This window comes from Macaca mulatta, chromosome 13, assembly GCF_049350105.2.
Source record: "Macaca mulatta isolate MMU2019108-1 chromosome 13, T2T-MMU8v2.0, whole genome shotgun sequence".
Lineage (NCBI taxonomy): Eukaryota > Metazoa > Chordata > Mammalia > Primates > Cercopithecidae > Macaca > Macaca mulatta.
The window spans coordinates 96,170,556-96,186,272 of record NC_133418.1 but is presented as its reverse complement, the minus strand read 5'-3'; the positions used below and the strand labels follow the sequence as shown (position 1 = coordinate 96,186,272).

The 15,717-nt window shown below is 36.7% G+C and overlaps 2 protein-coding genes across 5 annotated transcripts in view; both read left to right on the top strand.

The window, feature by feature from the left end:
- The window catches only part of PPP1CB (protein phosphatase 1 catalytic subunit beta), a 51,579-nt gene extending 38,917 nt beyond the window's left edge, over window positions 1-12,662 (top strand). For 3 of the 4 annotated variants that reach the window (XM_015111926.3, XM_077958421.1, XM_077958420.1), the window contains exons 8-9: window positions 3,267-3,401; window positions 8,898-12,662. In XM_015111926.3, the coding sequence (XP_014967412.1) occupies window positions 3,267-3,401; window positions 8,898-9,002 (240 nt within the window). In that variant the 3' untranslated portion in view covers window positions 9,003-12,662. 4 annotated transcript variants of the gene reach the window in all.
- Window positions 1-15,717, top strand: part of WDR43 (WD repeat domain 43) — a 259,278-nt gene that overhangs the window by 97,051 nt on the left and 146,510 nt on the right. The gene's annotated exons all lie outside the window — the stretch shown is intronic.

Here is a 15,717-nt window from a genome sequence, read left to right as displayed (position 1 = left end):
CTCCTGGCCGGTATCAATTATTTTAGCTGTGTCATAATCATTAATTGTTATGTAAGAAGAATGTCTGTGTTTTTCCAGGAATGCATACTCAAATGTGTAGAGGTAAAATGACATGCCTGAGATTTGCTTTAAAATAATATCAGCAGAGAGAAAGGGGGAGGGGGAAGATAAATGAAACAAATGTTGCAAAATCATGAAAGGTATTGAATTAGGCTGATGAGTTAATGGGAGTTAATTCAAGTCTTCTTGATCTACTTTTGTGTATATTTGAAATTTTTCATTATAAAAACATTTATACAGTTTAGGGTTTTTGGTTATCTTTTATGTCCTCCACCACTAGGTTGCATACTCTCTAAGGAAGGGATTACGACTTGTTTTTGAATCTCTGTTGATTTGTACAGTTGCTGACATTGTAGCATATTGTATCATGCACACATAGTGTTGAATAAATTAACTAATAAAAGCATATTTAATTAAGTATATGCTGTCCCACAGTACTTCCCTTTTTTTCTGGAGCTTTACTCCCCGTGACACACACTGCTGCTGCCTCTTTCTTTGATCCTAAGTGATACAAGTGCCTGGCTTTTCATTCTTTGCATATTGTATATTACATGCCACTTTTATTTAGCAGGATTTTTTTGTGGTTCCGTTGAAATGAGGTCATGTTCCCACATCCTTTGCTTTTGACAAAGTAGTATTTTGTTGTTGTTGTTTGGCAAAGTAGTATTTTGTTGGTGGTGGTGGTGGTGGTGTTTTGTGAGACAGTCTCACACTGTCGCCCAGGCTGGCGTGCAGTGGCACCATCTTGGCTCGCTGCAACCTCCGCCTCCCGGGTTCAAGTGATTCTCCTGCCTCAGCTCCTGAGTATCTGGGACTACAGGCGCACGCCACCCCACCTGGCTAGTTTTTGTATTTTCAGTAGAGACAGGGTTTCACTGTGTTGACCAGGCTGATCTTGAACTCCTGACCTCGTGATCTGCCTACCTCGGCCTCCCAAAGTGCTGAGATTACAGGCGTGAGCCACCGCGCCCAGCCCAGCAAACAGTTTTTTAAATCAGTAAAACTGTGTTTATGATTTTGATAAATATGCCTTCTATTTATTAGATAACAAGGCAGAATTGCTAAGTTTCATAACTAAAATGACCCCTGATAATCAGTTTTTTTCAGCCATAGATCTTTATTCACTGCTCTTTTCAGAAATAAATGATGATTTTTAAAAATCAGGTTTCTGAACTACACTAGCTTGCTGGTCTTCTGTTTTCCAGAAACTGCCAAAATCCTCCTATTGTGCTTATTTTCAAATATTGTCTCTCAAATTCTACAAATATTGCCTTTAAAAAAGAAAATTTGAAAGAATGAACAAGTAAGCAAACTAACAAACCAAGAACTAAAAACATGGAGTGCGTGACCAGCCTGGGCAGCACAGTGAAACACGAAACCCTGTCTCTACAAAAAATACAAAAAATTGGCCGGGCGCAGTGGCTGACACATGAAATCTCAGCGTTTTGGGAGGCTGAGGCGGGTGGATCACCTGAGGTCAGGAGTTCGAGGCCAGCCTGACAAACATGGAGAAACCCCATCTCTACTAAAAATACAAACTTAGCCAGGCATGGTGGCACATGCCTGTAATCCCAGCTACATGGGAGGATGAGGCAGCAGAATGGCCTGAACCTAAGAGGTGGAGGTTGCGGTGAGCCGAGATTGCACGGTAGCACTCCAGCCTGGGCAACAAGAGTGAAACTCTGTCTCAAAAATAAATAAATAAATAAATAACAAAAAAATTAGCCAGGCATGGTGCTACACACTTGTGGTCTCAGCTACTCAGGAGGCTGAGATGGGAAGATTTCTTGAGCCCCAGGAAGTCGTGACTGCAGTGAGCGAAGATTGTGCCACTGCACTCCAGCCTAGGCAGCAGAGCGAGACCCTGTCTCCACACAAAAACACACAGAAGCAACTAAAAATATGAGTACCATGCGCTCTGTCGGTCAGGAGTCACAGGGATTAGATAATGTGGCTGTGGTCTTAGGAGAAAAGGTTCATCTAAATTGTACCATAAGGTAATTTCAACAGAAGCATGTTTCTAGTACGGAGGTAGGAGTTATTTTAATAAGTAAATGCCTTTGTAATTGCTTTTTTGTGTTAGCAAGTGGTGTAGGATAGTTTTGCTAATTAAAGGATCTCTAAAATAAATTTAAAAATAATCTTGCCCACCATAAACAAACATAAAATATTTACATATTATTGCGTACCTCAAATTTGTAGACTGAGAGAAAAGTTGTTTAAATTACTCAGAAATTGACAACTGGTTCTAGAAATGTTAACTCATCAAGGCCAGGCACGGTGGCTCATGCCTGTAATCCCAGCAGTTTGGGAGGCTGAGGCGGGCAGATCACCTGAGGTCAGGAGTTCAAAACCAGCCTGGCCAACATGACGAAACCTCATCTCTACTAAAAATACGAAAATTCGTCGGGCTTGGTGGTGGGTGCCTGTAATCCCAGCTATTTGGGAGGCTGAGGCGGGAGAATGGCTTGAATCTGGGAGGCAGAGGTTGCAGTGAGCCGAGATCATACCACTGCACTCCAGCCTGGGTGACAGAGCAAGATTCCATCTCAAAAAATTAAAAATAAAAATAAAAATACAGTCTGTTGGCAGTTAATTTAAGGAGCATGATCTGTGTAAATTAAACTCAACTTAGCAATATTTTCAGTGTGTAGCCAGTAATGTTTTCAGTATGTAGCCATATAATAAATAATAATAGATATTTTAAAAGCAAAGCAAGAAGTAAGCTCTTTGCAAAGTCTTTCATTGTCTGGTTGTTGCTCATTTAATGAAGGATTCTGTAGTTGGATTATAATGCCCTCATCAAAGTAGTAATTGGTGTCCCTCCAAAACACATGTAGATTAATTAAAATAAAATTAAATTAAAACTTAAATAAAAGTACTTAGTGTCCCAGCTCCCTGTAGTCATGATACCTATTAGTATATTTTGTTTTGTGGGGAGCCTTGCAAATGGCATGATTTTTAAGCTTTCAGGAGTGATGAATTTAGTATTCCAATTAAGCTAAATTGTTGCCATTATAGAAAAGGCACACCAATTTTAATGTTCTAAGCAAAGTTTTAGAATAAAAATCACAACTTCCAAAACAAAACAGGGTGGTTTGAGGGTAAGGTGGGGCACAGTCTTTGCCACCTTAATCTTAATTAGTATAGATGGTTCAGAATTACTTACCAATAGATGTTTTTTCTTCTGACATTTCCTTTAACAGGTGGTGGAAGATGGATATGAATTTTTTGCTAAACGACAGTTGGTAACCTTATTTTCAGCCCCAAATTACTGTGGCGAGTTTGATAATGCTGGTGGAATGATGAGTGTGGATGAAACTTTGATGTGTTCATTTCAGGTATGATGTAAACATAAATATATAAAAACTAGAAATCTAATAAAAACTATTATCAGAATTCCTTTTAAATTTAGGAACTTTCCTTGAGCAAGTGTTGAAAGTCTATTTAATTCAGAAGTGATTACCACTCAAACTCATTAGATAGTTCTGTTTTCAGTCACAAAGTTTCCAGCATTTGTGGTGTATATCAAATACCGTTTTAGGGAACCTAAGTTATGTCAGTCATTCTTGATTCAGATGTTTAAATTGTTAAAATTCCTGTATGACCTGTTGAATAGTGGCTTACTAAAAGAATGTGAATGTAATGAATAGTTTAGGCTTTTGTTTTCTTTTGCAAAGTAAATGGGTAGAACAGACACTGGGAAAAGAGAATTACAAACTCTCTCGATGTTTATAATTCTCTTGATGAAAATAAAGTAAAATAGTTCTCTGGCTGGGTGCTGTGGCTCATGCCTATAATCCCAGCACTTTGGGAGGCTGAGGTGGGCGGATCATGAGGTCAGGAGATCAAGACCATCCTGGCTAACACTGTGAAACCCCATCTCTACTAAAAATACAAAAAAACTAGCCGGGTGTGGTGGCACACACCTGTAGTCCCAGCTACTTGGGAGGCTGAGGCAGGAGGATGGTGTGAACCCACGAGGCGGAGGTTGCAGTGAGCCGAGATCACGCCACTGCACTCCAGCCTGGGCAACAGAGCAAGACGTGGCCTCAAAAAAAAAAAAAGTTTCCTAAGGAAAAAAACTTTCAAAATAATATTAAACTCCCCATTTATGTCATAGGAACATTTTTTTTTTGATAATACTCAGATTCCTTTTTTTTTTTTTTTGATACATGACATGGTATCAGTCAAATCCAGAGTCACCCACAGTCACATCAACTTTTTCCAGCATTTTTACTAATTTACTGGAGTTTGAATTAGAGAGCTTTTGGCCATAATCATAATCTATCACTTAATATTTTTCTTTTTCGGTATTGGACAAATTGTGTTTAAAGACATTGTGCTTAAAAACATTCTAAATTAAGAACAATCTAGAGTTTTTTGTTTTTGAGGAAGCACATTGTATACCATGTACAGGGGTTCTTTGCTCACTTTTGTTGTAATTTATATATGCTACTAGGTTCAGGGGGTACATGTGCAGGTTTGTTCCATGTGTAAATTACATATTGCTGAGGTTTGGTATATGAATGATCTTCCAGGTAGTGAGCATAGAGTTTTTCATTTCACACCCCCCCTCCTCACCCTTTCCACTCTAGTAGTACCCAGTTGCTGTCTTTATGTCCATGTTTACCCAGTGTTTAGCTCCTGCTTATGAGTGAGAAAATGTGGTATTTGATTTTTCTCTTCCTGCATTAATTGGCTTAGGATAAAGGCCTCCAGCTGCATCCTTGTTGCTGCAAAGGACCTGATTTCCTTCCTTTTTATGGTCACATAGTATTCCATAGTGTATATGTACCACATTTTCTTTATCCAGTTCACTGTTGATGGACATCTAGGTTGATTACATGTCTTTGCTATTGTGAATAGTGCTGTGACTAACATACAAGTGCTTGTCTTTTTTTGTACCTACCCAAAGTAGTGGGATTGTTGGGTTGAATTGTGGTTGTTTCAAGTTCCTTGAGAAATCTACACACTGCTTTCCACAGTGGCTGAACTAATTACACTCCCACCAGTAATGTTTGAATATTCCTTTTTCTCCGCAAGCTTGCTGACATCTGTTATCTTTTAACTTTTTATTAATGGCCATTCTGACTGGTGTGAGACAATATCATGTGGTTTGATTTACATTTATCTAATGATTAGTGATGAGCATTTTTTCATACGTTGGTTGGCTGCATGTTTGTTTCTTGAGAAGTGTCTGTTCTTGTCCTTTGCCCATTTTTAATGCGGTTGTGTTTTGCTTGTTGAATTAAGTTCCTTATAGAGTCTGGATATTAGACTTTTGTTGGATGCATAGTTTGTATTTTCTCTCATTCTATAGGTTGTCTGTTTATTCTGTTGATAATTTATTTTGCTGTGCAGAAGCTTTTTAGTTTATTTTGGTCCCACTTGTCAATCATTGTTTTGGTTGCAGTTGCTTTGGGGGACTTGGTCACAAATTATTTCCCAAGGCCAGTGTCCAGAATGGTATTTCCTAGGTTTTCTTCTGGGATTTTTATAGTTTGAGGTCTTATATTTAAATCTTTAATCCATCTTGAGTTAATTTTTGTATATGGTGAAAGGGGTCCAGTTTCAGTCTTCTGCATATGGCTAGCCAGTTATCCTAGCACCATTTATCAAATAGTCTCTTCCCCGTTGCTTGTTATTGTTGACTTTGTTCAAGATCAGATGTTTGCAGGAGTACAGCTTTATTTCTGACTGCCTCCATCCTATTCCATTGGTTTATATGTCTGTTTTGGTACCAGTATGCTGTTTTGGTTACTGTAGCCTTACAGTATACCTTGAAGTTGGGTAGTGTGATGCTTCTGGCTTTGTTCTTTTTGCTTAGGATGCTTTGACTATTCAGGCTCTTTTTCAATTTCATACGAATTTTAGAAAAGTTTTTTTCTAATGCTGTGAAAAATGACGTTGGTAGTTTGATAGGAAGAGCATTGAATCTGTAAACTACTTTCGGCAGTATGGACATTTTAACAATATTGATTCTTCTATCCATGAGCATGGAATGTTTTTCCATTTGTTTGCATCATATCTGATTTCTTTGAGCAGTGCTTTATAGTTGTAGAGATCTTTCACCTCCTCGGTTAGCTGTATTCCTTGGTATTCTTTTTGTGGCTATTGTAAATGCAGTTCTTGATTTGGCTCTCAGCTTGGATGTTTTTGGTGTATGGAAATGCTACTCGTTTTTATACATTGATTTTGTATCCTGAAACTTTATCAAAATTGTTTATCAGTTCTAGGCACGTTTTGGCAGAGTCTGGGGTTTTCTATGTATAGAATCATTATCATCAGTAAAGATAGTTTATCTTCCTCTCTTCTTATTTGGATGCCTTTTATTTCTTTATCTTGCCTGATTACTCTGGCAGGGACTTTCAGTACTCTGTTGAATGAGAGTGGTGAGAATGGTCATTCTTGTCTTTTGTTCCAGTTCTCAAAGGGAATGCTTCCAGCGTTTCCCTTTTTAGTACGATATTGGCTGTGGGTTTGTCAGATGGCTCTTACTATTTTGAGGTATGTTTCTAATTTTTCGATGTCTAATTTGTTGAGGGTTTTTAACATGAAAGGATGTTGAATTGTATTGAAAGCCTTTCTGCATCTATTGAGATGATCATATGGTGTTTGTTTTTAATTTTGTTTATGAGGTGAATCACATTGATTTGCATATGTTGAAACCTTGCACCCCAGGAATAAACCCTTCTTGATTGTGGTGAGTTAACTTTTTGATGTGTTGCTGGATTCGGTTTCAGTATTTTGTTGGCGATTTTGCATCTGTGTTCATCAGGGACATCGGCCTGAGGTTTTCTTTTTTCACTGTGCCTCTGCTGGGTTTTGGTATTACAATGATGCTGGCTTTGTAGACTGAGTTAGGGAGGAGGTCCTTTTCCTGGATTGTTTGGAATAGCTTCAGTAGGTTTGGTACTAGCTCTTTGTACATCTGATATAATTCAGCTGTGAATCTTTCTGGGCCAGGGCTTTTTTGGTTTATAGATTTTTTTATTACTGATTCAATTTTGGAACTTGTTATTGTTCTGTTCAGGATTTTAATTTCCTCCTGGTTCAATCTTGGAGTTTGTGTGTGTTTCTATGAATTTATTCATTTTTTTGGGAGGTTGTGTTTCTTGAATTTATTCATGTCTTGGGAGGTCGTGTGTTTCTATGAATTTATTCATTTCTTTGGAGGGTGCGTGTTTCTGTGAATTTATTCATTTCTTCTAGGTTTTCTAGTTTGTGTGCACAGATGTTTATAATCTCAAGATATTTTACATGTCTGTGGGGTTGGTTGTAATGTCACCTTTGTCATTTCAGATTGCGCTTATTTGGATCTTTTCTTAATCTAGTTAGCAGTCTATCTTGTTTATTCTTTTGAAGAACCAACTTTTGGTTTCAACATTTACATTTTAAAAAGAAGCCAGTTTTAGCTTTAGTGTGCTACTACAGATCATTCTTGTTCACTGAGTAAAACGGCTTCAGTACTTTGCTCTTGCAAAGGTTATTCTATGTCTATGATGTACACACACTATATTTCTCTTAAAATGCATTGGGGCTTTCCCATTCCTCTTTCTCTTTATCATATTATACTGTTTCCATCAATTAGTACAATTGAATGGTAAATGGTTGCTCATTTACAAATTAAATATAGTAACCATAGCTTATCCTTCCAGCAGTTGTCATAGTGGTGTTGGATTAATATCTTCTTTTCACTGAGGCACTATTATGTTCTAAATAGTTTTTTAAAAAATACTTTGTCTTTCTATACTGTTTTATTTTTGGAAAATCATGACTTTTTGATGTATAATGTAAGTTAAATCTCTATTTACATCCACCAGAATTAGTATAATAAAAAAGCCAGACAGTAACTAGTTTTGGCAAGGATTTGGAGGCATTAGAATCTTCATACATTAATGGTAGGGATAGAGTTCTCATATGATGCAGCAGTTTTACTTCTAGGTGTATACCCAAGATTATGAAAACATGTTCACACAAAAACTGTTACATAAATGTACACAACAGCATTATTCCTTATAGCTGAAAAATTCACACAATTCAGATGTCCATCAGCTACTGAATGGATAAATGTGGTACATCCATACAATGGACTGTACAATGTACAACTCAGCAATAAAAAGGAATGAAGGACTGATACTTCAAAACTGGTTTTGAAAACCTAAGTGAAAGAAGCCAGTCATAAAAGACCACATATTATATGATGCCAGTTACATGAAATCTTCAGAATAGGCAATTCTGTAGAGACAGATAATAAATTAGTAATTGCTTAGAGTTAGAGCAACTAACTCTAAAAGTTAGTTGGAGAGTGGAGAGCAGGAATGGGGAGTGACTGCTGATGGGAACAGGCTTTCTTTTAGGGGTGACAGAAATGTTCTAAAATTAGATTTATATCAATAAAGCTGTTTTTTAAGTAAAAAGATCTATTTATATGTAAATAATAAGATCTGAAGAGTTTGTGACTTGTAAGTTAGTTACCCTCCTAAGTTACTATATCAGAATTATGATGACAACATAGATCTTCTGACTCTTAAACCAGTGTTCTTTTCCTCACAGCACAGATACACTAATTTTAAAAAGTTTTTTACTTAAATCTAAGGATTGGATAGTTGATAGAGTTAGTGTACTTTTGTTATTAAAATATGAGTGGAATGAGAAAGTTCAGACATTTGCACACTTTAAATGTAAGAAATGTTTATGGAGCTTTGCTATTCTACATTTTTATCGCACTTTTGCAGTTTATGCCATTTATTTAAAAAACTCGCAATTGTAACAATTTTCTTAACTTACTGTATATGAAAGAATAACATTATTTGTTAATAATTTACTTTAAGATATTGAAACCATCTGAAAAGAAAGCTAAGTACCAGTATGGTGGACTGAATTCTGGGCGTCCTGTCACTCCACCTCGAACAGCTAATCCACCGAAGAAAAGGTGAAGAAAGGAATTCTGTAAAGAAACCGTCAGATTTGTTAAGGACATCTTCATAATATATAAGTGTGCACTGTAAAACCATCCAGCCATTTGACACCCTTTATGATGTCACACCTTTAACTTAAGGAGACGGGTAAAGGATCTTAAATTTTTTTCTAATAGAAAGATGTGCTACACTGTATTGTAATAAGTATACTCTGTTATAGTCAACAAAGTTAAATCCAAATTCAAAATTATCCATTAAAGTTACATCTTCATGTATCACAATTTTTAAAGTTGAAGAGCATCCCAGTTAAACTAGATGTGATAGTTAAACCAGATGAAAGCATGATGATCCATCTGTGTAATGTGGTTTTAGTGTTGCTTGGTTGTTTAATTATTTTGAGCTTGTTTTGTTTTTGTTTGTTTGTTTTCGCTAGAATAATGGCAAATACTTCTAATTTTTTTCCCTAAACATTTTTAAAAGTGAAATATGGGAAGAGCTTTACAGACATTCACCAACTATTATTTTCCCTTGCTTATCTACTTAGATATCTGTTTAATCTTACTAAGAAAACTTACGCCTCATTACATTAAAAAGGTATTTTAGAGATTGATTGTTTTAAAAAACGCACATTGTCCAATCCAGTGATTTTAATCATACATTTTGACTGGGCAAACTTTACAGCTGATAGTGAATATTTTGCTTTATACAGGAATTGCCACTGATTGGGATTTGTGCACTCTAATTTTTAACTTATTGATGCTCTATTGTGCAGTAGCATTTCATTTAACTTTAAGATAAGGCTCATATAGTATTACCCAACTAGTTGGTAATGTGATTATGTGGTACCTTGGCTTTAGGTTTTCATTCGCACGGAACACCTTTTGGCATGCTTAACTTCTGATAACACCTTCACCTGCATTGGTTTTCTTTCTTTTTTTTTTTCTTTTTTTCTTTTTTTTTTTTTTTTTTTTTTTGAGTTTTTGTTGTTGTTGTTGTTTGTTTTTAGATCAACAGTACATGAGAATCCTTTTTTGACAAGCCTTGGAAAGCTGACACTATCTCTTTTTCCTCCCTCTATACGAAGGATGTATTTAAATGAATGCTGGTCAGTGGGACATTTTGTCAACTATGGGTATTGGGTGCTTAACTGTCTAATATTGCCATGTGAATGTTGTATACGATTGTAAGGCTTATGTCACTAAAGATTTTTATTCTGATTTTTTCATAATCAAAGGTCATATGATATTGTATAGACATGCTTTGTAGTGAACTATAGTAGCAATAATTTCTGTACCTGATCAAGAGTTTATTGCAGCCTTTCTTTTCCTATTCTTTTTTTTTTAAGGGTTAGTATTAACAAATGGCAACGCGTAGAAAAGTTAACATGAAGATTTTAGAAGGAGAGAACTTACAGGACACAGATTTGTGATTCTTTGGCTGTGACACTATTGGATGTGATTCTAAAAGCTTTTATTGAGCATTGTCAAATTTGTAAGCTTCATAGGGATGGACATCATATCTATAATGCCCTTCTATATGTGCTACCATAGATGTGACATTTTTGACCTTAATATCGTCTTTGAAAATGTTAAATTGAGAAACCTGTTAACTTATATTTTATGAATTGGCACATTGTATTACTTACTGCAAGAGATATTTCATTTTCAGCACAGTGCAAAAGTTCTTTAAAATGCATATGTCTTTTTTTCTAATTCCGTTTTGTTTTAAAGCACATTTTAAATGTAGTTTTCTCATTTAGTAAAAGTTGTCTAATTGATATGAAGCCTGACTGATTATTTTTTTCCTTACAGTGAGACATTGAAGCACACATTTTATTCACATAGGTACTATGTCCTTGACATATTGAAATGATTCTTTTCTGAAAGTGTTTATGATCTACATATGATGTATTAGGTCACAAAGCTTTTATCTGAGGTGATTTAATTAACTTCCTGATTGGAGTGTGTAAGCTGAGCGATTTCTAATAAAATTTTAGTTGTACTCTTTTAATAGTCATAGTGAAGCAGGTCTAGAAAATAAGCCTTTGGCAGGGAAAAAGGGCAATGTTGATTAATCTCAGTATTAGTTAAACCACATTAATCTGTATCCCATTGTCTGGCTTTTGTAAATTCATCCAGTTCAAGACTAAGTATGTTGGTTAATAGGAATCTTTTTTTTTTTTTAAAGACTAAATGTGAAAAAATAATCACTGAGCTAATTAATATTGGTCATTAAATTTAAAGGATAGAAATTTATCATGTTTAAAAATTATTCAGGCACTCTTAAAACCACTTAAACAGCCTCCAGTCATAAAAATGTGTTCTTTACAAATATTTGCTTGGCAACACTACTTGAAATAAATAAAACTTTGTTTCTTAGGAGAAAATTATTCTGTAATTCCAGTGTCACTAATTTATATTGGTCTTCCCTCTGATTTTTTTCAGGTTAGTGATTTTTTTGTATACAATTTAATCCAAATGTTATGACATTCAGAAATCATTGAAACACAGTAGATATCTGTTATAATGTGGTGTATCACATGAATTATAAAGCAAAGTTATGGTTGATTTCTATTCTTGAAAGAATCAACTACAGTGAATCCTTTGCATTTGAAGCCTTAACATGCGCTGCTTTAATTTTGTCCAGGGACAAATTTTAATAATCAGCAAGACTAGTTTGTGCAAAGCATTGAGTCATCAGGTATTTAGAGCCTAGCCAACTACCCAGTATCCATGCTGCCATGTCCCTTCATTGTAAAAAGTACCTAAACATTCATGAAATTATTATTATTTTTTTTTGCTGAAAAATGCTGGCAAGAAGAATTTTAAAGCTTAAAATAGGTGGTAAATTTGAAATATGAGTGTGTTCAGGAGAAACATACGCTTTTCAAAAAAATTTGTATTCAAGGCAAAGCAAGGAACATCTTGAGATATGTCTCCTAAGAATATAAAGATGTATTATTTTAAGCCAAGGAACTGAAATATGTCTCAGTTTATAAATTCAGGTATATTCTTTTTGTCTCCATGGCAACCATAACTTTTGAACCAAAAAAAATTTTTTTTACATCTTTATGCTGAAAATGTGTTTAGGAATATGGTCAGGCTGAATTTGCTGTTGCTCCCTAACCAAATCCACCTCCTGTTTTCCCTGTGAGTCAATGGCTAAATCAAAGATGCCCCTGAGAAGAGACTTAATCCAAGCCTGATTGTACTAGTGGCATCACTTAGAAATAGGCTGTCCCTCTTCCTAGTAGATCTCAATGTTTTATAATTTCTTAAAACAGCTGAAAATTGGGACAACATACTTTACGCAATGAACAGTAGTTAAATAGGAAATAAATTAGTTCCATATAAGTATAGGCCTAGAGTTTTAATTACCTTTATAATGTTTCTTCAACAAAAGTGAAACTTAGATACAATTGTGATTGGATACTTAGATACTAAGTGAAACTTAGTGTAACAATTTTGATCTGTTAAATTGGATTTTACATGTACATTTGAATGCCAGAATTTCTAAATAAATCCCCTGGTTAGGAAATTTTAAAAGTCAAAGCTTGTTTTCTTCAACCAGTACCTTCTACATTGGTTGACTTAGACCATAAGCTTTTTAAGTTTCTCATTGTAATTTACCTTCTCATGCAGATTGCTGATGTTTTATTAAACCTTATTTTTACAAAAATGACCATAAATCTTTGCTTCTTTCCTCTTAGGGATCTTTGCTAGCTTATGTGGTTGTGAAATCTTACTTATAACACCACATTGTGTGGGGTATACAGGGTGGAAGATGGCAAGTGAACAGGGGGTGTGGGTGGGGAAGGGGTGTGTGTGTGTGTGTGTGTGTCTGTGTGTGTGTAAAAGAGAGAACAAACTAACTGCCTGAGGCTAATAGGTTCAGCATTCCTTTCAGATATTACATGCAAAAAGGTGGGAACCCAAGGTCTGTTCCTGGAGGCTTTTCAATCAAGCCTGGCATAGGATCGGCAAGTTAAAGTATGTATTAATTTTTACAGCTGCCTAATCAGAATGATTCAGCAGATTTACAGGACAAATTTTTCCTCCAAAAGCAGTGACATCACAGCTAAATATCTAGAACTTTCATAGATTATTGTACAAATTTATTAAAAGGCACACTAATTTATGGTCTATCATGTAAACACTGATTCTCGACAAAGCCACAAAGGCAAGTAATACAGTGCAACAGAAAAAAGCAGTCCAGAGGAGTCTTTCTTTCTTTCTTTCTTTTCTTTTTTCTTTTCTTTTCTTTTTTTTCTTTCTTTCTTTCCTTTCTTCTTTTTTTTTTTTGAGACAGAGTCTTGCTCTTGTCACCCAGGCTGTAGTGCAGTGGCACGATCTTGGCTCACTGCAACCTCCACCTCCTGGGTTCAAGTGATTTTCCTGCCTCAGCCTCCCGAGTAGCTGGGATTACAGGCATCCACTACCACGTCCAGCTAAATTTTGTATTTTTAGTAGAGACGGGGTTTCACCATGTTGGTCAGGCTGGTCTCCAACTCCTGACCTCATGATCTACCTGCCTTGGCCTCCCAACGTGCTGGGATTACAGCCATGAGCCACCTCACCTGGCCAGGAGTGTTTTATTAATGTAACAAGTTTAATCTGAAGTAAGTCTTATATCTCCTAGTATGTTTTTTGGAAAAAAAAGAAAAAGCCAAGGGAACAAAACCAGAGTGTTGAAATGCTACCTCAAATATATATATATAACTCAAACTGACAATTGGCATAGTTTCTGACAGTGCTGCTGCTTGCCAGCAGATTATTGACAGACTGACACTTTTTCCATTCTTGAATAAATATAAACTTTGTCTCTCTAGCTCTTAGTTTAATAAAAATCCCTGAGAAGGAGGATGTGCAGGGTGGAGTTGCTGGAGAAAACTTATGTCTTGTAGAAACTCATAACTACTCAATTTACCAACTTAAAAATTAGCTACACATTAGGAAATGTAGCTTGTCACATTTAATAAGGAACTGAGATTATCAGGAAGTCTTGTGTGAGGCTCAGGATCCAACATATAACTGGGCCCAGCATATATTACTGTTACCTGACTTCAATAAGAAATTTTAGAAACACAAGTCTGCCTCCCAGTGTAATTGCCTCAGATTTTGTAGCACATCTCTTAACTGGAGCTTGATAATTCCCCTGAAATTAATTCTATTGGTCATATTAAAGAACTAGGTTAAAAAGTCTTTATTGCTGTACTGTAAAGCCTGTTTTGCGTGGAAGACCCTGATCTGCTTTTAGCGAATTCCCCAAACTCTGGGTATGCTCACTGACAACACAAGTTGTAATCCTTTTTTGAGACAGGGTCTCACTCTGTCACCCAGGCTGGAGTGCAGTAGCCCAATCACAGCTCACTGAAGCCTCAGCCTCCCAGGCTCAAGTGATCCTGCCCCCTTGGCCTTCCAAAGTGCTGGGAGAATTACAGGCATGAGCCACCATGCCCAGCCCATTTTAATTTTAGCATACCAATTATTTGTTATACAGATCCATTAGGATGTTGAATGCTTCTTTAAAACTTTGTTGTATTTGTCGGCTGGGCGCGGTGGCTCACGCCTGGAATCCCAGCGCTTTGGGAGGCCAAGGTGGGCCGATCACAAGGTTAAGAGATCGAGACCATCCTGGCCAACATGGTGAAACCCCGTCTCTACTAAAAAAAAATACAAAAATTAACTGGATATGGTGGCGCACACCTGTAGTCCCAGCTACTTGGTAGGCTGAGGCAGGAGAATCACTTGAACCTGGAGATTGCAGTGATCCAAGATGGCACCATTGCACTCCAGCCTGGGCAACAAGAGGGAAACTCCATCTCAAAAAAAAAAAAAAGCAAAACTTTGTTATATTTTTTAAAAGCCGTAAGGCCTAGATCAGTCTTATATGTGACTAGAATGTAGCTCCTATGGGCAGAGTTTGTTGTTGTTGTTTTTTGTTTGTTTGTTTGAGACAGGGTCTTGCTATAGTGCCCAGGCTGGAGCACAGTGGCACAATCTCAGCTCACTGCAACCTCCTGGGCTCAAGCCATCCTTCCACCTTAGCCTGCCTAATAGCTGGGACTACAGGCATGTGCCCCCACACCTGCTAATTTTTGTAGAGTGGGGTGTTTTACCATGTTGCCTAGGCTAGTCTCCAACTCCTGAGCTCAAGTGATCCTCCCACCTCAGCCTCCCAAAGTGTTGGGATTACAGGCATGAGCCATTGCACCCAGGCAGGTATTTGTTTCCTCTTTTGTTCAGTGATTCGTATCTCCTCATCGTAGAGTGGTGCCTGCCACATAGAAGGCCTGCAGATATTTGCTTAATGAATGGCAAGTGGGTGTCAAAAATCTGTACTCGTATTACTATTTTGACACCTTGACCTGAAGAAATTAACCACAAATAATAGAATTCCAGTTTTTCTTTATCCTCATGTCTCTTGTCTCTTACGACAAGAATGCTGCTTTTGTCTCTTATGACAAGAATGCTGAAGTCTCAAGGAGAAAATTGATTTGAGTCTGTTTGGCCAAAATAAGTGGTTTATCAAAACTCTGGCCCCTACTTTGTAAAATATTGGTAAATACAAGAACTCGGCCAGACACAGTGGCTCACGCCTGTAATTCCAACACTTTGGAAGGCCTTGGCTGGCAGATCACTAGAGATCAGGAGTTCGAGATCAGCTTGGCCAACATGGTGAAACTCTGTCTCTACTAAAAATACAAAAATTATCCAGGCGTGGTGGCACACAC